At 39.3% G+C, this 25,643-nt stretch overlaps 1 protein-coding gene across 15 annotated transcripts in view; it reads left to right on the top strand.

Annotated features, from left to right (window-relative positions):
• The window catches only part of ATP11B (ATPase phospholipid transporting 11B (putative)), a 66,109-nt gene extending 41,180 nt beyond the window's left edge, over nucleotides 1-24,929 (top strand). The window contains exons 25-33 of one of the 15 annotated variants that reach the window (XR_011680834.1): nucleotides 383-521; nucleotides 2,322-2,345; nucleotides 3,768-3,833; nucleotides 4,109-4,212; nucleotides 4,838-5,003; nucleotides 8,812-8,897; nucleotides 16,229-16,362; nucleotides 22,676-22,749; nucleotides 24,115-24,929. Coding sequence is in view for 12 of the 15 variants with exons in the window: in XM_071437968.1 (XP_071294069.1) it covers nucleotides 383-521; nucleotides 2,322-2,345; nucleotides 3,768-3,833; nucleotides 4,109-4,212; nucleotides 4,838-5,003; nucleotides 16,229-16,447 (718 nt within the window). In the remaining 3 variants the exon portion in view is untranslated. Of the gene's footprint in view, nucleotides 1-382; nucleotides 522-2,321; nucleotides 2,346-3,767; nucleotides 3,834-4,108; nucleotides 4,213-4,837; nucleotides 5,004-8,811; nucleotides 8,898-13,041; nucleotides 13,165-15,388; nucleotides 15,486-16,228 lie in introns of those variants that run through there. The other 14 variants (XR_011680835.1, XM_071437977.1, XM_071437974.1 and 11 more) reach the window with 14 other exon arrangements.
• The last annotated feature ends 714 nt before the right edge of the window (nucleotides 24,930-25,643 follow it).

Raw genomic sequence — 25,643 nt, 5'->3', positions numbered from 1 at the left:
AAAGAGATGTCTCCTCTCAGATGTTTCTGTTTTTGTAAAGGTCCTTTGAGCAGAGCAAGGGGTAAGTATCAGGAGATCTGGCTTTTTCTTCCTCTTTCAGTTCCACCTCCAGGGACAAGAATTCTAGTTTGTGCTATTCTGAATTTGACCCATTAGAGACCCTGGCCATTGGTGACCTCTCCTTAAAGCAGAGCCAAATCTTGAGAGCTCAGAGGTTTTTTTTTTCCCCATGATTCATGTATTTTTTTTCATATGTCAGCATTTGTTTAATGTGTCTTGGTGCAATTGAAAGTTACATTTATTCAAACCAGTAGCAGTCATGCAGTGTGGATAGCTGATGGTTATGGACAGTATGAAATCCAAATCTGTTTTATTTCTGCAGAGACATCAGTAAAAATGCCCATCTGGGGTTTAAACCATTTCTTTACTGGACCATCTTGGGCTTCTTTCATGCATTTGTTTTCTTTTATGGCTCGTATCTTCTAATGGGAGAAGACACTTCTCTGCTGGGAAATGGCCAGGTACAATATCATAAGTGTTATTCTACCACTGTGTTTTTGTTGGTATTTCTTAATGCTTTTTTGAAGAATCCTCCTGTGTCCAAAAAATTTTGTTTTTATCAATTACAATTATCAAAGATTCTTTGTCAGTATTTGTGTGTGCTCTCAAGAGTAACATTTCTTAGCATGGAAACTGTAAGGTGTTGTCAGAAAGCATATGTCCCTGAAGAACATATCTTTCATGATAATAGATGTATCATGGTTGTCTTAAACTTTGTTGTATTTCATAAACTGTTTTGTCAAAATCCTATTTCATAATGTCAGCAAATTAGAATTTATATTCATTCATTCAAAACTCTTTTTGAATTGGACTTAATTGCAATGTCAAGCAAGAGAAGCAATGACTTCTCTTCAGTAACTGTTATAAAGTTAGGCTGAAAGTTGACAAAAGTCTTAAAGCTTCTCCTGAAAATGTTATTTTAGTTACTCTGAATTTTTCTAAATTTAGTGCAAGCTACTTTTAAATTATGCTGTTTATTCAGTAAGTGTTTCTAAGTCCATACTTTAATGAAATCATCATACACAAATTTGACACTTTTTATTTTAAAGATGTTAAAGTTCACAGGAAGAATCATTTACAAAAGTCTCTAAAGCTTGAATGAGACCATTACAAGTCTGTTTCCTTATTTTCCTTGGTTCTGAGTTACTTAATTCAATTTAAAACAATTAGATACTGATTTTTCCCTTGTTAAACATGGGCAGTAATGGAAAAATGCACTTCCTTCTCATTATGCCATACTTAATACTGGCATGAAGAACTTGCCAATTCTCATAATGCTTGGCAGAGTTGCAAGTTAGGGCACAAGGGAGAAAAGCAGCATCCTGCTGAATTCCCAGTGTCACCTGGTGCCAGGGAGTGGGTGTGAGCTCAGGAAGTTTAGTCAGAAATGCAGTGATGTTCAGGCAGGGAACAGAATGGTCCTGAGGGGCTGCAGGCAGAGGGAGGAGCAGTGAAGGGGGAGTGGTGCAGCCACCTGGAGCAGCCATTCCATCATCAGATGATTGATAAGAATATTAAAATAGTTGTGCTTTAGACGAAAATGTCTCTTTCCAGCTGAGGCATGAGTATGTCCTCTCTTGTCATGTGTTACAAGCTGTGGGATTTGAAATTATTTTGAGCTGGTAAAGGTCCTTCAGGACTCTTGTCATGAGGTAATTTTAGACTATGAATCAGTGTGTGTGGTGCATCCATCTTCAGTTGTCAAAGCACCACACTTCAGAATTGCTTAGTAAATGTCCACGGGCTAGGAAGAGACTTCTCCCATTGTATTTAGTAACAACTGTTTGGTTTGGGGGATTGGCAGCTGCCCTTTAGCTTCTTATGTGATATGACTTCAAATGAATTCTAAGATTTTTCTGGGTTTTAGTTACTCTGCCTCTCTGTGTTTGCTAAAAGATGTTGATTAGAACTGTAGGTAGAACTGTGTTGCAGTGAAATATCTTCATTGCATAGTTTCTTGCAAATTTAATGTGTGCCTGGAAAAGCCAAAATTAAGAGCAAGAGGATTTTGTGTGCTGCTGAAGTGCTTTCTTAAGTCCTCAAGAAGTGATCACCTGTACAGATGTGTGGTACAGGTAGTGTTAGTGCAGGGCCTCACGTCTCCATTCCAAGTTCTCAGTTCAGAGCACAGCAGAATAGAAGAGACTGTAAATACTTTGGTAATGCTGGTGCTTTGTTAGGCTTACCTCAACACATTGTGCAACAACTTGATCTTTTAGTTCTTTTTTCTCCCCCCTTTTTCATGCTGTGCATGTCGTCAGATATTGAAACCTAACAGGCAAATGGTAAGAGTTTAGAAGAGGAGGAGATACAAGATATTGTATCTGTTACTTCATAGGATTAAAGGATGCAGCATCCGCAGTGTAAATGTGTTCAAAAATAAAATGGTGGCAAGAACCTGTGTGTGTTTTGTGTTCTAACTCTGTGACCATTGAGAGCAGTGTTAGCAAAGACACTTTCTTTCACAGGTCACTCAGGAGAAGAAGTTTAATTTTACTTTTAAGATGAATATTGCAGCAGTTAACAACAAGCACATTACTTGTTAACCATTACTGTTGGTGGGACAAGTAAATCCAAGGCTTCAAAAGGCATGTTATCGCAAAGATCTTTAAAATGATCAGTAAATCCAGACTCATGGCTGCCTCTATTTTGTACCTTATGTATAGATGAGAGAAGCAGTTGTGAGATCTGTCCTCAGGCTGTTGGGATTTTTTGTCAGAGCTCTGCAACAAGAACTACAACTGTGTGAACCCCAGTTCCGTGCCCCTGTGCTGTACTGACACATCAGCTCTAGGATGACCTTGGTTGCCTGTCTGCATGTGGTACCTCCCTCCTTGCTTGCTTAGTCTGCTGCCAGTAAACACAGAGTTGAGGATTTGGTCATTGTTCAGTTTGCCAGTGGCAAAACCAGCTGTGAAACAGCAAAATCTTCCCCGTGATCCCCCAGCCAGTTCCAGGCTGGACCTGGTGTAGAATGGCAGCCCTGAGTAGCATGTGTGTAGATAGATACAATCTCAGCATCCCTGCTTGGTTGTCAGAGCTGAGATTTTATTGTTGTAGACCTTGTTCAGAGTTTTGATAGTTTAATTTATGAGCACAAGAGAATACAAAAGTGACAGATTTCAGTGTTTCAGAATTAGAGCTTAATTTTGTGTGTTATTAGCCTTGAAACAAAGTGTCTTTTCCTTAGAATTTTCTTAGTAAAATACAATGGCACCATTATTTTTGAATTGTATAATCGTGCTTGGGGTTAAAAGTGAACCTTCATTTGATGCTGCATGTTTAAAATTATCTGGAAGCATTTAAACTGAAAACTGTTTTGCACTTAAAGTGAATACCTTCCACCCAATATTTCCTTTCTATTGGACACTAATAATGAATTGATCAAATTGGTGTCTTCATTTCCCTATCATTTCATATTCCTTTTTTGGCCTTTTTTCCCCCCATATTTCATGTAGCCTTTGTGATGATTTATTTTGAACTAAGAAGAAAGATGACTTGAGGGTTGTTATTTATGCTCTTATCATAACCCGTATTTTTTCTAGTAGTTTGTGTTGTATCCTCCTTGCTTTTTTCATGATGATTACTTGTCACAAGCTTATGTCTTATTTCTTTAGTGTAGCTGACTTGAAAAGAATTTACCTTACTGTGAATGCCCTTAACTGATGGTTTTTTCTTCCATGATTTTTGCCTTGCCATTTTCTTAGATGTTTGGGAACTGGACATTTGGTACTTTGGTCTTCACCGTTATGGTTATAACTGTTACGATGAAGGTATGATACCACACTGCTCTTTGGGCTTGGATGTGTAGGCAAATATGTAATAAAGCAGTAATTTAAAATGGATTCCAAAGTTACTGATTCTTGAGGGTTCCAGATAAGTGATTTTTATGTTTAGTTTAAACAGTGGTTGAAATTTTTCTTCAGTTTTTGTGTGTTACAACAATACTTAGTGTTGGGGCTGGAAGTTCATAAGTGTGTTCTGACTGGTATTTATAATTTTCTGTGAAGTGGAAAACAGAAGCTCACTGAAGTTATCTCTGTTTTAGATGGCACTAGAAACTCACTTCTGGACATGGATAAACCATTTTGTTACTTGGGGATCCATTGTATTTTATTTCATATTCTCCTTGTTTTATGGGGGAATTATCTGGTAAGTGATTTTCCCCCCATCCTTTTTATCACATGTAATATCAATGAAGCTAAAAAACACTGAAAAATTATGTTCTACCATCTTGCTCTGAATTTTGTGACAGGTTTGTGGTAAAAAGGTTTTAAATCTAGACTGGCCACTTGCTTTTGGTGAGTCTTTGAAAAATTTAAGTGCTGCTGTGCTGTCCTGTGCTCAAGGACACACAGTATCTTTCTCTGACAGCCTGTAACTATAAAGGCATTTTTAAGTAACTAGGTTCCCAAGGTGCTATGTACTAGGTGAATAATTGCAACAGAAATAAAGATGCTGGGATTTGAATCAGTAAAGTGAAGTATTTTTGCTTGTAATTTCGAGTTTGGAGAGGTAGAGTGGTGATTGATTCTCTGCAGCACAATTTAAAATTAAATCAGAACCTTTTCCTCCAAAGTTCAGTATCCCCATTCCCTGGAGCTCATTGGCAGGTCAGGTCCAACAGGTTGCTGGACTTCAGGTGGACATGGTGCAGTTGTGTCTCTGCATCCTGAGTGCCTCTGCTTGATGTAAAATAAGATACACTTGAGACAGCCTGTGCTGTACTTTTGTTCCTAGAAGTTTTTAGTAATTGCCACTTCTTTTAACTTTTCAGGCCATTTTTACATACCCAGGACATGTACTTTGTATTTGTTCAACTGTTGTCAAGTGGTTCTGCTTGGTTTGCCATAATCCTCATAGTAGTTGCTTGTTTGTTTATTGATGTTGTGAAGAAAGTGCTGTACAGACATCTGCAACCAACAAGTACTGAAAAAGCTCAGGTAATGTTATGCTTTTGTATCCAACTTGACCAGTAGTAAACCTCTTACATTGCTGTCATGTGCAGAGAAGTGTTCTCATTTCAAAATACACTTGTTAATTTCAAATTACGAAAGTGAGGACACCATTTTACAAGGCAGTAATGTTTATGTTTAGTAATTGGTAATAAAAAGAATAGAATTATTTGAAGGGGTCAGTCTTTTGCATCTCGGCTTGCAGCTGTATGAAAGGATCATACTGCACATTTTTACAGTGCTTTATAGATGGTAACTTACTTTTTGTTTAGGTATTAGAAGTATTAGAAGCTACTGCTCTAATTAGCACTGAATAGTTCTTAAAATGTGATGGAAACGATAATTGTAAAAATTACTTTAGTAAAACTTGTTTTAATTAGTATTTCTTAAATATCAATCATTTCATATACTATACATTTGATTGTTGATTCTGTAATTAAAACTAATTACCTATGTGGCAGTTTCACAGATTCATAGACAAGGTCTTAAGTTATGCTGTGGTAATGGAATCTCCCTTCTGCCTGACACAGCCTACAGAAAATAATTTAAAACATTCTGGTGAGATTAGACTGTCTTTTAGGTAAATATCTTTGAGTGTTTTCTTCTTTTTAGAGACAGTTATTGAGAAATAATCCTGGCCTATTGTTCTAATAGTAACTGTCTCTCTGGTTTCAGTTTTCAACATTTTATCTTTTATACTTCTGCTAAACTGAGAAGGTTTCAATTACAATTTGTGTTTTATTCACAGTTAGCTCTGTGATCAAGCTAGTTTTAGCACTGATAGGTAGATTGGACTTGCATCTTCAGTCAAAAAGGTTGTTTTAGAGTCTTCTCATCATTCTTGTGTTTCTCCTGTAATTTTCACCCTTCTTCAACCTCATTTTGAATTTTGGATTTGACCAGTGGACCCAATATTCCAGTACAGCAGACATCAGTGCCAAGTACAGAAATGATGAGTCCCCAGCTGCATTCAGATTACAGAATCACATACATCAATAACCTGTTGTCTTCTGCATCCTCTAACACATCTGCAGGTGGTGATGTTGGTTTCTTTCAGGGCATTGATGAGAGGTCAATTAGCATAGGGCCAAAAATAGTGAAAGTGTGTGAAGAACCAGCTGACAGAGATGTCCCATGCACAGTTATGGTCTGAAACATCTCAGCAGCTTTCTGTCCACCTGTGTGCCAGGTGGATTTTGTGGTGTCCCAATTGCTTAATGCAAGTGGCACTGAGCTCTGTGCCATGCAGAACTGCTGACTGCACTGCATCAGTGCTGCAATCTTTAGCATCTAACCTTGTAATTACTTTGATGTAACTGCACATTGACTTAATTAAATTATATTACCCTTCTAATGTGTGTGTTAAAAAAAAAAACAAACGTGTGAGACCTTCTCTTCGTTTGCCTAGGATCAACATGGTGCTGATAAGCCTACTGCTAGCCAAAATATCCCACTAGTCCCTTTCAAAAATTGCAATATTGGCTACTTTTTCCTGTCTTGGAATTTAGTAGCTACAAGCCAAAGTAAATAACCACTGGCTTTCATAAGACTGTTCAGATAGACCTGGTAAGGCTCTGGATTGCACATTACTGGACTTCTTGGGTTAGAGTGTCTGTAGGTAATGATATTTACCTTTTCTTATCTGTTCAAAAACTAGTGGTAGTATTTATCAAACACTCTCTTTCCTTCCTTGCTGTACATCACCTCTTGCTGTGTGGTATGGTACTGGTGTGGTTCTTGAGGTTTTTCATGTTCTTGAAGTGCTTGAATTAAAACCCTAAAAGCCACATGGATTTTCCTGCTTTTATCCATGTGCTTTCTGCTACATTCTCTTGCTTTAGGGCTCCTTTCTAAAGATTTTTTTGGTTCAGTTTAATGCCATTACAGCTGTGCAGTCAAAGACACAGTAACACTTTTTATTTTTAAGAAGGAATCTTGATGAATATCTAACTCCTTTCCTGTGGCTATAGCTTGATTCCTGGCTGTGGGGATTTTGCTTTGTGCATCTCTATTAGTTATCTTTTTTCTTATTTGCTTTCTGCTTTGCATTTGACAGAGTCAGCACTGAGGTCTCTGTTTACCAAAATACTGTCTTTTCTCTGAAAATTCTTAATTCCTGATGCTGCAAAGTCAAGGTATCTGAAATGGAGTTCGACCAGAAGTTCTTCAGCGTCCATCCAGTGGTTTCTCTTTGTGTGTCTGATAGTGAAATTGTAGCTACAAATGTATTTGCAAAAAGAAGGCAACTCTTTGTTCCTTTCTTGAGGTTTAATCTGTTGAGATTTTCCTACTCTTGCTTTAATGAGACAGTCAACTCCACTGGATTCAATTCACTGTTCTTGCAGTGGGGAAGTGAATGTAACTGAAGAGGAGCAGATGATCAGCTTAGCACATTTGTTGTCAAGAAGTGACAGAGTGCTTCTTTTATCATCATACCTCATAATTTTTGTTTAAAATTGCTAGTAAATATTTTTCTTTCCATTCCCAAGCAAAGGAAGACTGACGTTCAGATAGAAAGGGTTTGGAGAATATCTTTGTCCTAAATGCTAAGGGTGAGGACTGATGCTAATGAACTCTGTGGAAGTCATTGAAGGAATAACTATGGAAATTTGTATATTGTCCTTTAAAATTATTTTTCATTGTGTAGGTGCACCCTCTGTATAACTGAACATGTTTAATTATTCATTTTCATTGTAGGACTACATTGGTATATTTTCATATGGAGGAAAGAAAAAGCTTGGTTTACAGTTACTGTGTTTTTATTGTGGCAAGATAAATTCTTACATGCCCTAGTTCTTTGTTTTTAAATTGCAGCTTTTTAGGTTATTTGTTTCTGTCTGCCATCATTTAAATTCCAAACTAATCCCAGGAACAATGAGCAAAATACACATTTCTCACCTGAAAATGCTGGCCCCTATTGTTGTAATTTTTCAGAACTTTTTTGTGTGTGACTTACTTTAGTGCTCTGAATTCACTATATCTGTAGGATCCTGCCTTACCTTGATTTTATATCTTTTTGTTAGTATAAGGTGATAGCATCAAATGTGAGATTGCCTCTGATCTGTTAGGTGTTACATGTAGCTAAGCTTTTCATTAGAGAGCAGAGAAATTTAACTGATATGAGAGAGAAATTTGATAGGCTTTTAAATGTAAATATTGTTCTTTAACAGCAGCTTAAATCTCAGTCATTCATTTTAGGAAACTAAAAATTAAAAATTTGACAGGCAAGCATGAGTTGACTTTTATAGAGGATGAGCTTGGTTAACTTTATGTTCTTTAATGCACTTAAGGTGAATGTGTGTTACTGTATTTTATTTTAGTTTTGCTGGTTTCAAGGGTTTTTTGCTGGCCTAAAGAAAAGCCATCTTATATTTCACTGAGGTCAGTTGCCCTGAAGTAGCTTGTGGGCAATTTCTCAATATAGATCTGTTACAGAAGCATACAGGAGGAATTGGACAGTAAGGTAAATGTGAATCAAAATATAAACCTTTGAGTAAAGATAAATCACACTGTTGAGGGAAGAAATCAATACAGAATGAAGGTGTCTGGTAAAGCACAGATGTAAAAGTGTGTAGGCCTTTTCTCTCAGCATGAAAGCAAAGGTACTTTAAGAATGGTCCTGCCAGTGACTGGCTGTGATGGTCCCAGGAGCTGTCTTGAAGGTACCAGGCTTGTGTTCTGTATATGATGTGTATTCCACTTAAATAACAATGTGTTGTCCTGTGTCTTTCTCTTAGAAAACTACTGCTGCTACTTACTGACATGTATGTTCCATCCCTTCTCTGTCCAATTGTAGATGTACTCCAACAGAGTTGCTTTAAGTGACGAGTTCATCGCACTGCAGCCATTGTCCAGGGCCAGGAATCAGCTGAGCAAAATTAGGTAGAGTAGGAGGGACAGTTCCTCATCAACTCTTATGCATGCTTAAGGTGAACTAACCAGTGCTGAGAGAGATGGGAAGAGGCATGAATATATTTTAGTGGGGTGAGAGGGCAATACATGTAGTGCAGAAACATTCAGTTTGGTGATTTCTTGGCTTTGCTCTGTGTTTCTGAGCCAAATGCTTCTCCTAAGTAGCATGTGTTGGACGTTTTTTTGTTTTTTTTAAAAGGAAAAAACATCCCTAGCATGATGGTCGACTTCCAGAATAAAGATCAGCTGTTCTTGCATCCATTTTTAAATAATCGTAGTTTCTAGCATGGTTATAATGCTTTTGGTTTCTTTATGATAAAAATTAACAGTGCATTTTGCATGCTGGATAATTTCAGCTTTATAAGGCTGTGACAGGAAGATCCATGTACTTCAGGCAGCAATTTCTTGCAAGTTATTTGCCCATTTTAATTTGCTTTCAATTGTGTCAAAAGAGCAGATAATGTTTGAAGCTTGGGTGCGTCCATACCCTTGTGCAGCTGAGGCTTTTTGTGTCTGTTTTGTGCGGCTATAAAGTGAGTGTTGTTTGTTTTCAATGTGTATAGATACATATTCCTAAAGGCATTTGGCTACAAAGTCCCAGAAAATTATTCAAAACAAGATCAAAGCATACATGTGTCTGTGTAGGTAAAACATGATTCTGCAACTCTTCAAATGCACTGAGTTCAGCAAATGAAATGCTGTCAAATGCTGATTCTCTTTTGTAAGACTTAAGCATACATCAGCAATGTCTCAGTCTGTATAATTCCACATCCTACAGCAAGAATTAATGCAAAAATCTGATTCCTTTTAAATATTTTTCAAGGTGACTTTGTTGTTAAAAATGTGCAAATAGGTGCCTAGGAGAACCAACTAACCTACATTTTAAGGACTTAATTGTTAAACCTGTTTATTAAACCAAAAGAGAAAAGTTTTGTATTTCCTCTGAGAGTGCACTACAACTTTACAAGGCAAAACTTGAAATGGCCATTGTGTTGTGTTGTTAGTGACCCCAGTGTGAAACACAACACCTTGGATTTCCAAACACCCAGGGGGATAGTGGTGGACTGGTTTTATTTTGTTTTGTTTTGAATTCAGCAGTTAATATCTTTAAAACAGGCAAAGTACAGTATAGCTTTTGAAAGCTGTTAAACTTAGCAATATATTGGGGAGGTTCTTCTGCAAAAGCCTTTACAAGTTAGCTTTTCAAATTCCTAGTTTATCAGATATCTTGGTTTATCAAGTTACCTTTTAAAAACTGTGGATAAGTGTAAGTTTATTTTCTCAATTAATTATTAAAGTAAATTACATCACACATCATAGCTACACCAAAGGTTTTATAATTCTGCTAAAATTTCAAAAACTAAACACATCTTAATGGTTATACAGCTGGATGGTCAAAGAAAAATAAAGCTGTCTAGGAATGCAGCACTGTAGCCATTAAAATGCTAAAATCGGGAGAATCTTTGCTAATGTGAGGCAATTTTCTTCATATTAAACTTAGGGAAAAAAGGGGAAATCTGTTTTGTCCATGAGTAACAAATGATTATGCAAATCCAATTCTCTTGTAAGTCAGAACTTTTGCACTTGAGTATCTGATAGTACCTGAAGTACAAGCACTAGCTGCTTTCTAATGTGCAGTTGAGCTTGTAAAGTGCAACAAGAAGCAAAGAAAGATTCAGGTTTCTCTAGTTCTTTTTTCTGTCTTTGGACAAAGTTCAAAAGTTATCCTGTGGATCCTTGCCTAAAACAGTGAAAAGGAACATCAATTGATAGACAGAAACTACTCACTTCACTATACTAAATAAAATCTAATTTGTAGTGGAGAGCGTGAGTTGGTTTCTGTGGTTTTCCCAAAGCAACAGGGCAAAGAAGGCAAGGAAAATTGTGGGAGCATGAAACAAAACAGCTGCCTGGTGAATATGTAGCTGTAAAGCAGCTAATCTGTCACATCTCATTTGTACATGCCCACCCAGGGATTGCATCCTTTGTGACTGCAGAATGCATGGAGGTTGATGAACAACTTTGGCAGGTTTTTGTTGTTTGTAAATGTGTATTAAGAGTCTCAAAAGGAGCATTACTCCAGGTTAAACTGAGTTATGCCTTGTTCTGCCAAAATGCTTACTCTTCTCTTGAGACCAAAAGAAGACTTATTTTATGAATGCAAATTAAAAGAGAAGTATGATGTTACAATAATTTTTTGTTTCTGTCGGCTTCACAGTGTGCAAAAAATGTTCAAGTTTATATTGAGTACATTGGTGATGTACAGTTAGGATCTTAGAGGGGATCTTCTAAGTGTGGAGGTGATTCCTGTAAGTCAGAATTGCAGTCTTTTGTGCCTGTTAAAGTCTTGCCTCTGAACTTTACTGTCCCTTTTGGAACGTGGGATGAAGAGGAAATGAGGCAGCACAGGCAGGTGCAGGTGTTGTGCTTCATTGGAGTCTGGCAGAGCACTGCTTTCCTTCATAGCTGCCTCTTCTGTTCTTAGAATGTGTGAAATATGTACCAGGGTACTAACTGGGTCCCACTGTATCTCATTCCATGTTTTTATCTGTAAAGAAAGTGTTCTGTGTGCATGGATGTCTACATGTCCTGTGCTTTGTAAGAACTGTCAGAAATCTTAAGCCACATTTGAGATGTGTTGCTTGGACAGATGTTTTGATTCTACTTACTGATGGGATTAACTGTGTTTACAGAGTTTCTGCCTTTGGACAGTGTGTTATGAACTGTACCCAGAACTGGGGAAATGTAAGACACCAGGAAGGGTTTTATTTACAGAGAAGGCTGTCAGTGCACAGTGTTATATCCGGGGCTCTGGAGCATTTACCTTGTCACAGCCAAACCCTGTTCTTTCCCCATCTCCAGCCTCATGAGTCTGTTGTTGCCTGGTTTTCCCTTCATCTCAGTCCAGATCTGCTCTTTAGCTGTCTCAGGAGCTCCAGGCCCTGCCTTTAAGGCCTTCATTCCTTGTCTATATTTTTAACTCCAGCTCCTGTTCCATAGGATTCCTCCCTACAGCTTTCAGGTCTGACCCAGCCCAGCTGTGTCAAGAGCAGAGAGGTCTGTGTTCCTTTTACAGCCTATGTTTTCTGTAAGGAACATGCAATTTCCAAGAAAACTGACCCATTGGAAGCATGAATTCCCACTAGTGAGGAGTGCCAGAACACCCTGATGTGCTACACTTTGATCAAGGGTGATCTCTTCCTGTACAGACCTGTTAGCATAGCTTGGTGTTGATCTGTTGGCTAATCCACAGAATCTATCACAGGAAGATGAGGAAATGAGGGAAGAATGCACCATTTTGGATTTGACTTCAGTCACAAAGTGCACCTACTACTTACCTGAAGAAACCTTGGTCTAATGACTTTGAAATAATGAAATAATTTGGCCCTTGTAGGTTCATTTGATACAAAGAGTAGAAAAAGAAGTGATAAAAACATCATGGCAGTGAAGTTGTTAGACATCAACATTCCTATATATTTTCTTTAAAAAATTTAAATCCAATTGTTTGGGATTTTGGTATACAGTATATTAAGGGTTAAAGATGCTGAGATTTACAGTAGGGAGCAAGCTTTAACTTAATTGTGGAATAGTAATAACCATCTCATATCAATCTTCTAAAACATCCATGTGGCATCAGAATGCTGGCAGCTGGGACCTGGGCTCAGGAGAATACCCTGCAGTGCTCTTAGCTTGGTGTACAGGATTAGACACATTCCCCATTCCCCAAAGTCCCAACTTTTCAGTGTGATTAAATCTTGGGTTGAAATGTCTATCTTGTGACATGTGGAATAACCTGAAGTAAGACAAACAAACTGAAATGGTCCTTTCTGTTAGAAGGGGATGAAAACAAAACTCCAAAATCTCTTAAGAATTTTAGATTCCAAATTTGTTGTTTTTCCTTGTAGTCTGTAGAGCACAAGAAGGCCAAACACTTTTAACACTTGGGTGCTGAGAAACCACATTTGATCCACCAAAAATAAAAATTGCCTCTTGACCTTGTAAATTGCCTTGTTCTCTCAAGACCAGACCTGTGAAAGTTCTTGTAACAATGGTAACTTTTAAAGCAATGCAAGCATGGTGCTTTATAAGATCTGTTGCTTTTCTGTCCTTCCAGATGGAAGAAGATAAGGGTTCAGTCAGCTCAGCATGTGACTTTGCTGAAAGCAGGCACAGAGGGGAGGACAGTAGGCAGCTGCTAGACCCATCTTGCCTGCCCGACAGTTCTTACCTCCACTAGGTAGTACTCCCACTGTACCCTAATGTGTGTGTGTTTATTTACATATATCATACAGAGACAGTCATTGAGCCATCTCCAAAATACCCATATTTTTGATATCTGCAAGAAAAATTGCATCATAGAATGTTGGTTTGATTTTATTTTTCTTTATCAAGCTCAATCATTCTTTAATTCTGCACCTCAGTTGCTTTTTGATTTATTACATCCAGTGGGCCATTCATATGAAGTATTATGTTTATTGAGATTCCAGATCTCACCTTATGAACATACTTTGTTTGCCACCCAAATATTAATAATATCTGGTATTTCTCTACACTCATTAATTTTTTTAAAGCATTGTCTCTCCTGTCTTGTGTTTCCTGAGGGTTTGTTTCAGGTCTCCAGGGAACATTATGCCTTCCTGCCTTGCCATGCTAGGTTTTACTTTGGTATAAAATTCTGACCATAATTGTCCTCCACAGAGAGAAAGTGAGAAAAGAGACTTTCTAGTATATGTATCTTCCTTCCAGGTAGTGGATGTAAATAGAAAAATCTGTGTTCACCAGGCAATGATAAACAGTATATCTACATATAAAATTTAGTTAGGTTTTTTTGTCCTTAATGTTCTCACAACATTTCTTTACACTTAACTGTGTACACTGTGAGTTTGCTAGAAAAGAATTGTTGTTTCCAGACTTATGTAAGGTCTCATTTGCTATTTTTTAAAAAAGTGATATTAACTTTTCCAGAGGTATTGGTTCAAGCGTGATCTTTTTGTATCTAACTTGTGAAGAATAAAGGAGATTCTCCAGAAAAAGAGACACTAGACCTCCAAAATCCAGAGTTGAGGGTTTGCTCCTTGGAAGCTTTTTTGGGTTACTCTTGGTTCCTCTTTCTGGCAGTCTTTGGATAATATCCAGGGCTCCTGGCTCTCAGGGTAGCAGATTCTAAGGAAAAAATGCTCTGGTTCATCTGATCCAGCATACAGCTGCTGTAATGTGACTTTCTGCAGTAAATTTGAAGGCCTGCTTGAGCATAATGGATGAACTAAATACTCTGTTTGAAATCCTGAGTGTAGCAATGTTACAGTTTTGTATTGCTGTGGCCACAGCTGTGAGGGTCTCTCCATCTGCAGCAGGGGGTTTGCCTGCTGACCTCCAAATGGGAATTCCTTCTGCTCTGTGTAATCTCTTGTGTCACAACTCACAGTCTGAGGTGGCTCTGAGGGTCATATTTGCTGGTACTGCAGTGCTGCCAAGTGTGCAGTTCCTGATTCTGGTATCTTCTGTGGCACTGCAGTTGGGACCAGTCATGGTGGTCATCACATGAGGGTGTTCAGGGACTCAGGCTCTGTTGAGATGTGTTTTGTTTTGTTTGTCTTTTGACCAGAACCCCTTTCAGACCTGTCACTTGCAAATCTTCTGCTCCTGCCTGTACAGAAGTTCATTGTGACAGTACATGTTCCTTCTGTGTCCCAAAGACCCCCCAGATGAGTGTGTGAGTCAAAGTGTGTTCTGCCTGTACTCAGCCACAGCCTCTGAGGTGCAGCATCCACAGGATCAAGGGGCTCAGTTTGTGGAGAATCCTGTACACTCCATCAGCTGCTGAGTGACAGTTCTGTGAACATCCCAATGAGTGATGTGATGGGAAGGTCTGGAGGGGCTGTGGGGAATGTGGCACAGGGCTGAGGAAGGGCAGGCACAGGAAAAGGTGCATGGAAACAAACACCAGTTCTGCGTGTGTTCCTTCTTGTCCTACCAGCTGAGATTTTTTCTCTTGTATTTCCAAAAGCCTCTTGTTTCTGTTAGCTGCCTCTTCTTTGTTGTGTAGGCTGTTCCTCTGTTGTGAAGCTATAAATGTGTCCAGCTGCTTGTTTGGGGGAATTAGGAAAAAGAGTGTCTCCACTCAAAGTAAACCATTCCCATAGGGAACTCTTGAGGTTCTTTGCTTTCCTTGCAGTTTTTGGCAACTGTGGGTGGCGTGGAATAAATTTGGGCTCAAAAACAGAATCTTCAGACAACAGTCAGTGACCTTTAGTGTCACAGTGAAAAGTTGTGGGAAGGTCTTAAGTGTGAGCTGTGTCCTGTCATGGGCTAAGATGCCTCCTCCCAGAATTCTTCTTTCTCCTGGTGTGAGGAGAGAGTAAAGTTCAGCCTCTGTGTTTAGTATTTGTTTGACAGGATGCTCTCATGGAGAGTTTAAATTTAAAAGCATCCCCACACTTCACATTTTTATTTCTCTTTAGAATGGTACTGAAGTCAGTTTAGGATATTCTCTCTGCAGAAGCAGGAGATTCCAGTTATGCTGCAGTTGGTGCAGCAGTGCTGTAGAGGAGCACACTGGTAGGTGGCAATTACACCCATACATCTGTTGCTGCTTTCTTTTCATTTTATTTCTTTTATTCCTTTTTTTCCTCACCTACAAAACATGAGCTTCGAAAGAGTTTATTATGCTAATGCTGAATTATTCTTCATGCTGGCATGAACATGACTGAACCTTTCTGACATCAGCCTTGTTTGCTTTTGGATAAACCATGTTCACACAATCAGGAATGTGCTTTTGTTCTGTACCAAGCCAAGGGTATCTATGGTAGTGATATAATGTCAATTATTCTAGGAAGTTGCATTGAGGAAGAATTACTTGGGACCGAGTTGCTGTGTTGTATTCTGCAGCCTGAAGCTTTGTCTTGATAAATTTCCCTTAAAATAGGGCTGAGCTGATAGAAATTGTTGTAGGTAAATCAAGGCATCCCAGCTGGAAGTGCATGTGCTCTGCTGTGGGGTTTGGTGGAGGGAATTTCCAGGGCTGGGGAGATGCGGTGCCAGACCATTTCCGTGCGCTCAACAAGGCTGCAATCAAACCTTGGGAAGAACAAATTTTAGAGTATGTAGACCTTAGGGAGTGGTAATATTATTATTGTAGTTCTCCTATAAAATTGAAATTGAAAAATATTCAACACTCTAGCTAAGAAAACCTGCTTTCCTATGTGTTTTTCAGTAACATCTTCATTGCTAGAATTTGTGAGTACTGATTTTCCTCTTTTCTTTTTTTCTTTTTTTCTTTTTTTTTTTTTTTTTCTTTCCAGCTTACTGAGGCAGGTTCAGGTATCAACTGCTTGGACTCCATGTGCTGCTTCTCAGATGGGGAAACAGCATGCACATCTGTTAGAAGAATGCTGGAACGACTAATGGGAAGGTGTAGCCCAACCCGGGTCAACAGGTGTGGCATTTCTCTCAATAGCCTTTGCTGCAGACGATTCTCCTATAAACTGGAACCCGATGAGCCTGCAGCAATAGATGTCTAGAAACCAGCTGCAGGTTTTGCTTATCTAAGTAGAAAATGCAACTCTTTATTGTACTTTTTTCATCCTAAAAGATTAGCTTCTTGTTTCTTTTTGAGTGGTTTCTTTTGGGATGGGGAGGGGAAAACCAGTTTTCGAAAGATTTCTGTTAAAGTGTTTAGTTTGGCTTTACAAGCTCTTGTGTTGTATCTATCGTATTTTCTCTTGATTTGTACATTCTTCTCTTTAGAAAATCAAGCCTTGCTCCTGTTTTTGTTTTCCTTTTTATGATTACTTTTTTGCCTTCACAAATCAGGAGTTGTTTGTAAAGTCGAAAGACTTTTCCCTTTGGTTCTTGATGTACAACCTCCAAATATTTACCTTGGAGCTTGCATTACTCCTGAAGGTATACAAAAGGCTCACATTCCCCCCCTTAAATCTAACTTCATTGTTAGGAGGAGAGCCTTTAAATCTTTCAGCCATTGATTGATATGAAGATGAAATATTTTTGTAGTATAACTTTTATAATCTATTTCTAAAATCAGAGTGATTGACAGAACAGAGTCTTCAGGTTCTAAGAATTTTCAATGTTTTTTGGGTTCCAGAAGGTATATTGTCAAAATCATGTGTGCCATTCCAAAGTATGTGCTAAATAAATCTTTCCTTCACAAATCACACGTGAAACAAACCTCAGTGGGGTAAAAGCATGTTGAGTAATTGAACATGCCTGCAGAGCAACACTGCTCTTGCAGTCAGCCCAACTGGGAGAGGAGCTCTACTGAATCCTCTCATGTGCCATCTCCCCATTTCCAAACAAAGAGGGATAGCAAACAAATATGGAAATATTTGGGGGTAGAAATAAAAATAGTCTTTTGTACATCGTAATCTCTGTCCCTGAATGATATCATGGTCCTTCATTGGTCAAAAGGCAAACCTGAAAACACTGAACTTCACACATTTTCAAGGAAACTCATTTTGTATTTGAAGAACTTTGTCTCTTTCAGTTAAAGGTTGTGATATCATTCATTGGGTATCAAATCTCGTGTGGGTAATTTACCCTGACAGCTTTGTCAGCTCTGATTCTGCCTTTAGGTATTGCCTGGTCTGTAGCTCATCTCTGTTGGAACTCTTGTGTTGAACACGGTGTCTGTGCTTTCAGTCAGTCTCTCTCTTCTGGCTTGCTTATGAAATTTATTCAATGTTTCTACAAATCTAGGGTATGAGTATGCAAGAAGTTTCATTCCATATGAAAAATGAACTGTTACTATTAAGTACATTTTTAATTCAACCTTGGTGTGTAGAAAGCGGGCATGATGTGTAAAATAAACGGTTTAATAGAATTTTTAATCTACAAGGTGAGCATTTAATTGGTCTAAAAATCAACATTTTGGTAGCAGTTGCTCTAACTTTTCTGGGGTGTTTTTCACTTCTCTGTAAAACCGTGCTTTCCAAATGAGGAATTTCTCATGCTAGTTTGTTTCACTTATTGTTATCTAATTAGGGCAGATTGTTAGTTAACAATTGCCTTAGTAACCTGTAGTCTTCTTCTAAGGTAGGTATTCTGTGTTTTGTTTTCTGCAATGTATTTGCAGTTTTACAATTTTCTCTTTGTTCCACTCAAATTTTCTTTCCTTAAGAACTTAAAAATACTTATTGAAGCTAATTCGTATTTGACAGAATATTAAACAGTTTTTTCAAGACTGCTTTTTGTTAGGTTTCTTTTCTGCTTACCTCATGTAGTTTTCAGATGAAGTTCCATCTGGCCAAATTATTTTAGAGTTCTTAGAACATAGACATAAGGATTAATTTCAAGGAATATGCAAAACTATCTTGGTGCTACACTAAGGGCTTGAAGTTCTGTGGATTTTGCATCTGCCTCTGGTTGAAATTGCTCTGAGCAATCTTCTAGTTTCACTTAAATTTATGTACAGTACAAATACAAGAGAGATTTTTTTTAAAGTCAGTCATATTTATTTTCTCCAATGATTTCAGCTCCTTCCACTCAGTGTTGACAACCTGGTCTAAAAGTCAAGGGACCATTTTCTCCCTTAAACTTTTTTGCTAATATGAGAAAGTCTTTATTCATTTTTTAAAATTACTAATTGCTTAAATCATATGGAGCAGTTACAAGTTGTGAAATGCCAAAGGTACAATTAAGAAAACTGTTGGGTGATTTTAAAATTGTTCAGGCTTTGTTCATGAGCTTGAGCTGCTTTGTTTTTTACCTAAATCTCCAGAAGATTGTGCAGTCCCCAACAGGATGGTCTTTTGAGTACTTGTACTCTATAAAACAGCTAAGTATTCAACCAGGAAGTAGCTGCAAATTATTTTTGTTGATTGAAGTGATGCTGATGAATATGTTGTTTGTGCAAGTGCTGTAGAATGAAGAGCACTATTTTAAATAACATTGCTGTAGGCAGCTTGTGTTGTATTCTCTGCTCCGGATATTCTGTCAAATATGATATTCTATCAAATATGATAACATGAAATCAAACCTTGTATCAAATTTTGATAAAAACTGTGATGAATCAAAGTGATACAAATGCTTGGAGTAGTGGGCCACAGGAATATAGTCTCTTGTGCTTAATTTACTGCTTGTAAAATGTATTTGAGAAGTATTTTCTATAACTTCATTAGCCAGTTAGAATATAAAATGTGTGGTGTGGTATGTTAAAATGCATTTTGTCTGTCTGTTCCATTAAATTGTCTGTTGACTTGTCAGTCACTAAAATATTAAGAATGCTGGATCACATACATCACTTGTACAGTAGGAATCATTGCTGAATTGTTGGGTCTCCCATTAGTGGTTCTTGTGTCAAGGCACTGGATGGAACAGTTCTAAAGAAACAGCAGATTTCTGACAGAGCCTAATTTGGAGGATAAGCTCATTGTGGTTTTTATTTCCTGCCTTCCAAACTTCTTCAGCTTTTCCCATACAGTCCTAGAATGCTGTGTAGCCAAGAACAGGATTTCTTCCCAAGCAGTAATCAAGAGAAAGACATTGTGAGACCCCTCTGAGTCAGCAGCAGGGGCGGTTCCCTGATGTTTTGAAGTGTAAGAGGAAGGGATGGAACAGGTTCCTGGCTGTAGATAAGTTTTGCCTCCCCCAGGCTCAGGCAGTGTGGAGGTTTCCTGCTGGGACACGGCTGTGCTGGGTTCCCAGGTTGGCTGTGTGCTCCACAGGGCTCTGCTGGAGCAGCCTCACGGTGCCTCTGTGCACAGGCAGCATTCCCAGCCTCCCGAGGCACAGCACTAAAACTTCAGCTGCAAAATAGGCATAAAAACCTCTGGTTGTTTTAATTTAGAGTGATGGAAAAATAGCTGCAGCTGTGTGCTGATTACACAGCAAGCATGAATTGGCCTCTGTTTCCAAAGGTCTGAATGAACTGCAGGTACCTACAAGAAATTAGTGCATTAGTCCTTTAAAGAGGTAAATTTGCCTGCTCTTGTAACACTTCTATCTTTTGCTCTCATAGACTTTTCTCCTCACCTCCCAGTACAAATACAAGTTCCCAGTCAGCCAAACTTTTTTTTTATTGTTACTTTAGATCATGGAGTTCAACGGATCCCTTCTATGCCAACGACAGGAGCATCTTGACTCTCTCCACAATGGACTCAGCCACTTGCTGACAGGGACATTTTTGAATGCCTTGTGGAAGCCCTGTGGTGCTCACACACCTGTAGCAGGTGCTGAGGCGAGCTCAGTGTCCGGCGCTGCCCTAGGAAAGCCCAGAGGACTCCTGAGTCCAGGCAGGGCTTGTCTGGCCTGGCAAAATCTGCACTGCAATTGCTTCCAGGATTTTTTCTAATTATATCTACAAATTGCTAAATAAGTTTTTGGGTTTTTGGGTTTTTTTTTAAGGAATGCTTTTACCTCTGACCATTTGATCCTTTTTGTTGCTGTATGAGCAGAGTGGAATCCTACATTAAATACTGGAGATGTCCCTATAGGGCAATGACAGAAATTTTTCTCCTCCCAAATTAGAGTGATCCAATTTGAATCAATTTGAATCTGTGCAATTAAACTTTTAAAAGTTGTGTTTTTAATGATGACCCTTCCTTTTAAACACACATTCATTTTAAGCTGTCTTGCAGATGCTGTCTTAGCAGTTTGCAAATCAATTTTGTTACTTCTGTGGACAGTTACTGTATTCTATAAGCAATCAGTTTAGTAATTTTTGAGAGTTAAACGCAATTCAAATATTTATGCTGGTGTATGAGTGGCTAATATATTAGCCATTGCTTTGAAAAACACTTAACTGTGACAAATCAGCAATTTGGAATAATAAGGGATATAACAGCTCACTGTTCTCCTAAAGTACAATTCAGAAACCAGTCATCTTTTATTATGCCCTGTACGTTTTGTTAACAGTTCTGGATCCTGACATGGAAAAATTTGTTAAGCATTGGCAGATTGAGCAGAAGTCTCACTAGCATAAATTTTTGAATTATTAATCCTTTTAAAGTTGGGGAATTTTTGCATGTTTTGTTCTTTTTCATGTATTTATATTCGGTCACGTTGTACTTTGAAGATATAATTAATGCTTAATTATCTTCGTCTATCGGAAGGATCCGAGACCTTGATGGCAATGTTTTGATACCTAAGTATGCCAATAAAAACAAATTGCACAGTTGGAGCTCTGGGTGGTGCATCCTGCAGGTGCCTCCCTGTCCCAGTACAGACCTGTCTGCATGATGGGGGCTGGGGAGCAGCAACATTTCACTGTTCCCTCAGCCAGGGTGGCTGAACCCACTGCTTGTCCTGGGATGTGGGAGATGAAGTGGAGGTGCCTTAGAACAGAGCTGTTCATGGCTGGGGACTGGGAAAAGTGCTGCTGCTCCAGGACACCCCCTTTTGTCAGCTCTGACAGTGACATCCCATCAATAACTGGAATACTTGTCCTGTCGGACAGTTAAAAGTGTAAAGATCCATCTTAAAATTAGCCCTGGGTAAAAACTGTAAATCTGGGCTGCTGCAAACCTGGCTGACTGTAACTGGGCTGCTGCCAGGAGAGTGTCATCCCAAATTCCCCCAAATTCAATGAGCAAAGGAACAGGTCCCGCTTTCCAGGGATCACATCCTTCAGATGTTCCTTACCTATAAACAGCTCTGCAGTTCATTTTCCTGCCCGTGACTTTAACTGGGATTATTTCACCTCTCCTCTTGGAGCTTTGTTTTTGCATTAGTGCCTGGCAGCTTCTCTCAGGCTGTAGGTACCGTGGAGTTTACAAGATCTCAGTGCTGAAGGCAACATCTGCCTAGGAAAGAAATGGTCATTGCAACTTCATTGTTAAATTTCTAGTGACTTGAACTTGCAGCACACAAGGGATTTTTCCCACTGTTACAGGTAAAGATCAGTTCAGAAATTAAGAAGCTTTAAAAAAAATTACGATACAAGAAGGAGGAACAAAATACAGCAAACTTTCCTTTTAAAGGAGTGTTTAATTCAGCGTTCATAGTGCATTTTTGTATCGTGTCTTCAGATGCCTGAGTGCAGTGAAGCTCGAGGCTGAAAATGTCAGTGTGCACTAGATCCCCCCAGCGAGTGCCCAGGGGATGAAGAAACACTAAAATTGAGCCTTGTCTTCTCATGCAGCAGGTATGAACATGTGACTAACCCCCCTGCATGGGGCTGAACACCTGGATCCAGCTGGAGAGACAATAATCCATCCAGTCCCCTCCAGATCTGCAGTAGTAGCAAAATACACTTAATTTTCACCAACTCCTCTAACTTCCTTTATATTTCATATCTATCTTAAACCTGGGTTTAAAATAGTAATTTTCTTCCTAGTAGCTTCTTTTCCTAGGAGTCTTCATGCTGCCATGGATACCTAGGAAATACAGAATTATTTACTACTCTAATCAGATATCTGCTGTTTAGCTGTATTTTCCACCTCAACCAGAGTGTTTCACCTTTCAGCAGTGCTTGTTTGTGTGTGTCAGGCACAGCATTGTCCTGTCAGTGTGTGTGACCGTGTGCCCTCATCCATCCATGTGGTTCGTGTGTCCTGCCCTGAGCCTGTTCCTTGTGTGAGGGGAGCAGAGGCTTTGCCCAAAACCCCACTCCAAGCATTTCCACTGGCCCAGCTCTGTGGGTGATGTATTTTGGCTTTTACCACACCAGTGTGTTGAGTAGATTTGCACAAAAGCAGCACAGTCGTGTATTTGAAGAATAATTTGCACTCATGATGTGTTTCTTTAAAACCTTCCATCTCCTCTCCTCCCTTTCCCCCTGCTTTCCCTTTTCCCAGTGTTTGTAAGGTTACCGAAGAAACTTGCATTTAAACAATTCAGGAAGGACTTAAGAATCCATCCCTCGGCCAAGGTATATTTTTCTATTTGCAGTAAATCTAAGTCAGTAATGTCTCATTGAGTAAGAGCATAGATGTGGTTTGCTTGAGGACAGACTTTTTGGTGTGAAAAATATTTTGTGTGGAAGTCACCGGGGTTTTGTGTTGATATCACAAATCTTTTAAAAATGCTCCTATTCAAGGAAGAAAGATTTTGTGTATTTCTTTGATAGCTGAAGTGTAGGAGCCAGTTCACTGTGCCCTGGGCACAGTGCAGAGTCCTTTATGAGGGAAACTGAAAAATCCAGTTAAAAATTCAGTGTAATGCTGGCATTGACCCCCCACTGCAAATGTGAATGAGTGGGGGAGGCTTTGCTATGGGGAGGAAAAGTTTTATTATTTACCTTTTAGCCTTGAAATCCATAAAAGCCTGTAGCAGATGTTTGTAGTTCAAAGCAAGAGCAGTGTGCACTCACTTTACTGTGCAGTGTCCATGAGGAAGCACCTTCTCCATGGGATCATGTTCTCTGCAGGTCAGTTCTGCCTCTGGGAAAAACAGGGTTTGGTTTTGTTACTTAGGAAAATTTTAGTTGCCAAACTCATGCTTTTAAGAGGATGCAGTGGAAAAAAGCCTGAGATGTTCTGAATTGGTACAAAAAGTAAAATGTAAATATTCTGTTTAAAAATACTCTGTATTTTTTAAGATTAGAGCAGGGAAGGGGAACAGAAGCTTCCAAGGAAGGAATGCTGAAAACTTTGGTTTTTCATTTTCAGAAAGATTTGAGAAAAGCTTATGCAACTTGGAATGCATATTAAGCACCTATAATTTCTTATAGGAATAAATTATTATTTTCTAGTGCTCGAAGTGTCTCAAAGCTGCAGCCTAAATTATTTTTCACAGTTCTATGTGCTATTGCTGTACTTCTAAATATGTGATTTTGTCTTCCAAAGTGCTCAGGTGCTTTTGAACTACTTATTTTGAGGTTATTATTTTTTTTTTTTTGGTGTAGAATCCCTAATACCTCACCATTGTCACTGCCCTCACCACTGCTTTTTTACACAGATTGTTACACAGATGTCACCGCTTAAAGGAGCCATTCCTAGAGCTGGGCAAACCTTTCACCAGGGCCTCATTTTAGCCTTTATCCCGTTCCTAAATTATTTCCCAGCCCGACTCTCTGCTTTGCAGCTCTGGGCTGGGATTTTTTTCTGCAAATGTTTTTCTTGTTGGTTGTTTCACACGTTCCCTGCTTCTGTTGTTTGTTCTCCGTGGCACGGTTTGGTTTCTGCTCTGCTTTGGAGCAGGAGCAGGGCCGGGGTGCGGGGATGCTCTGGCAGCTCCTGGACGTGCCAGGGACGTGCCAGGCTTCTGCTTCCTATGGGTTTCTCTCTCCCTTCAGCTCAGTGCTGCTCCCAAGGCGTCAGGACTGGCTCAGAGCCCTCAGAGCCGTGTGTGCTGCCAGGGCCGCCTGCAGTGCTGCTCCTCCGGGGACCTTTGCAGTCACCGCCCGGCTCCGGCTGAGCCCGCCCGTGTCCCCGAGGGGGGAAGCGCTCCGCGGGACACGGGGACAGAAACGCGCAGCTCCCGGGGGCTCAGAGCGACGCTCGGCTTGGCTGGAAGAGACCCCGCGGGCACCTCCTGGCCTGGGGCTTTATTCATCTCTCCTCAGCAGTCTTCAAGGAAATGACTTCAAACTGCAGCAGGTTCTCACCCTTTTTACATTTTGACAACAGGATGAAAGATGATCTGTGGAGCGTGCAGTTGAAAAGGGTTAAAAATGAGGCGCACCTTGCTCCAGGAGGATCTTAATTTGTATCTCAAAGAATATATTTTTACAATTCCTAGTTGCAGTCCTCATGACAGATTTCAGCATTTATGTATACAAAAATCACAAATCATCATCTAGACTCCTGTTTTTTCACTGAAGAGGGATTGAGCTTGCTTCTTTGAAGGGAAAAACAAATGGTTTCATCTCTGCAAGTACCTTTTAAAAGCTGTTGATCCTTAATTTTAGGCAGATTAGGGGTGTTGCCTACTGGAAATGAGCAATAAGTTATACAAAGAATTTTGGACCTCTGACACTGTGGCTGCCTCATGTTATTTTTGCTCCTTTGACAGCGAGGCTGTGTGCTTGCTCCTTGTACAGCTTGGTCAGTAGTTGTTTTGAAAATGGTTTATGAAAATTATATTTATTAAATAAAATTTTCACTTCTAGCTGAGTCATTGTTTTAATTATGTAACTGGTAGAGGAAAAGATGGCAGAGCAAAACCAGGCTTGCTGCACCCTGGCCCATGAACAGTCAGGAGCAGGGCTGGAGAGAAATCACCAGCAAGAACAAGAAAATAACAAACCTGGGCCGCTCCCCACACAATTCCTACAGTCCCCTCATCTCACCCTCCCAGGTTCCTCGCCCTAATTTGATTTATCCCTCAGACTCCTGCCAGTTGTTCTCTGAACACTGAAAAAGGCTTGAAATTGTATATTCCACAAACACAGAGCTGAGTTTAGAAAAGACACAGCTGCAGTTTCATGCAAAACATTCAAATTGCATTTAGGCAGCTTTTGCTGACAATTCCAGAAGCTGGGTGTTGAGTTTTCTGTCAGTTTAAATGGTCAGACTTGGGCCTGAGCTACAGGTGCCTACTTAGGAGCAAAAGTCTTGGTGTTTATTTTCTGCAGATACTTCTGCTTTAGTACACGTTGGTACTAAACCAGCTTCATATTTACGAATCTAAGGCCCATTTTTGATAGATGAAATTATAATTATAGCAAGTATTTAATGGTGTGGTCAACTGCTGGAGAGCTCAGAGGCCTGCAGGGCATCACTGGTATTTGTTTAAAAGCCAACCCAGACAATTTACCATCCTCAAATAAAATCTACAGAGACTTCCGGCAACGTTATTTAAATAAAAGTGTGAATGACAAAA

This window comes from Agelaius tricolor, unplaced genomic scaffold (genome assembly GCF_023055355.1).
Source record: "Agelaius tricolor isolate 1412-34295 unplaced genomic scaffold, bAgeTri1.0.p SCAF_12, whole genome shotgun sequence".
Taxonomy (NCBI): domain Eukaryota; kingdom Metazoa; phylum Chordata; class Aves; order Passeriformes; family Icteridae; genus Agelaius; species Agelaius tricolor.
Note: the sequence above shows the minus strand (reverse complement) of the source record. Positions and strands in the feature narration are given on the sequence as shown.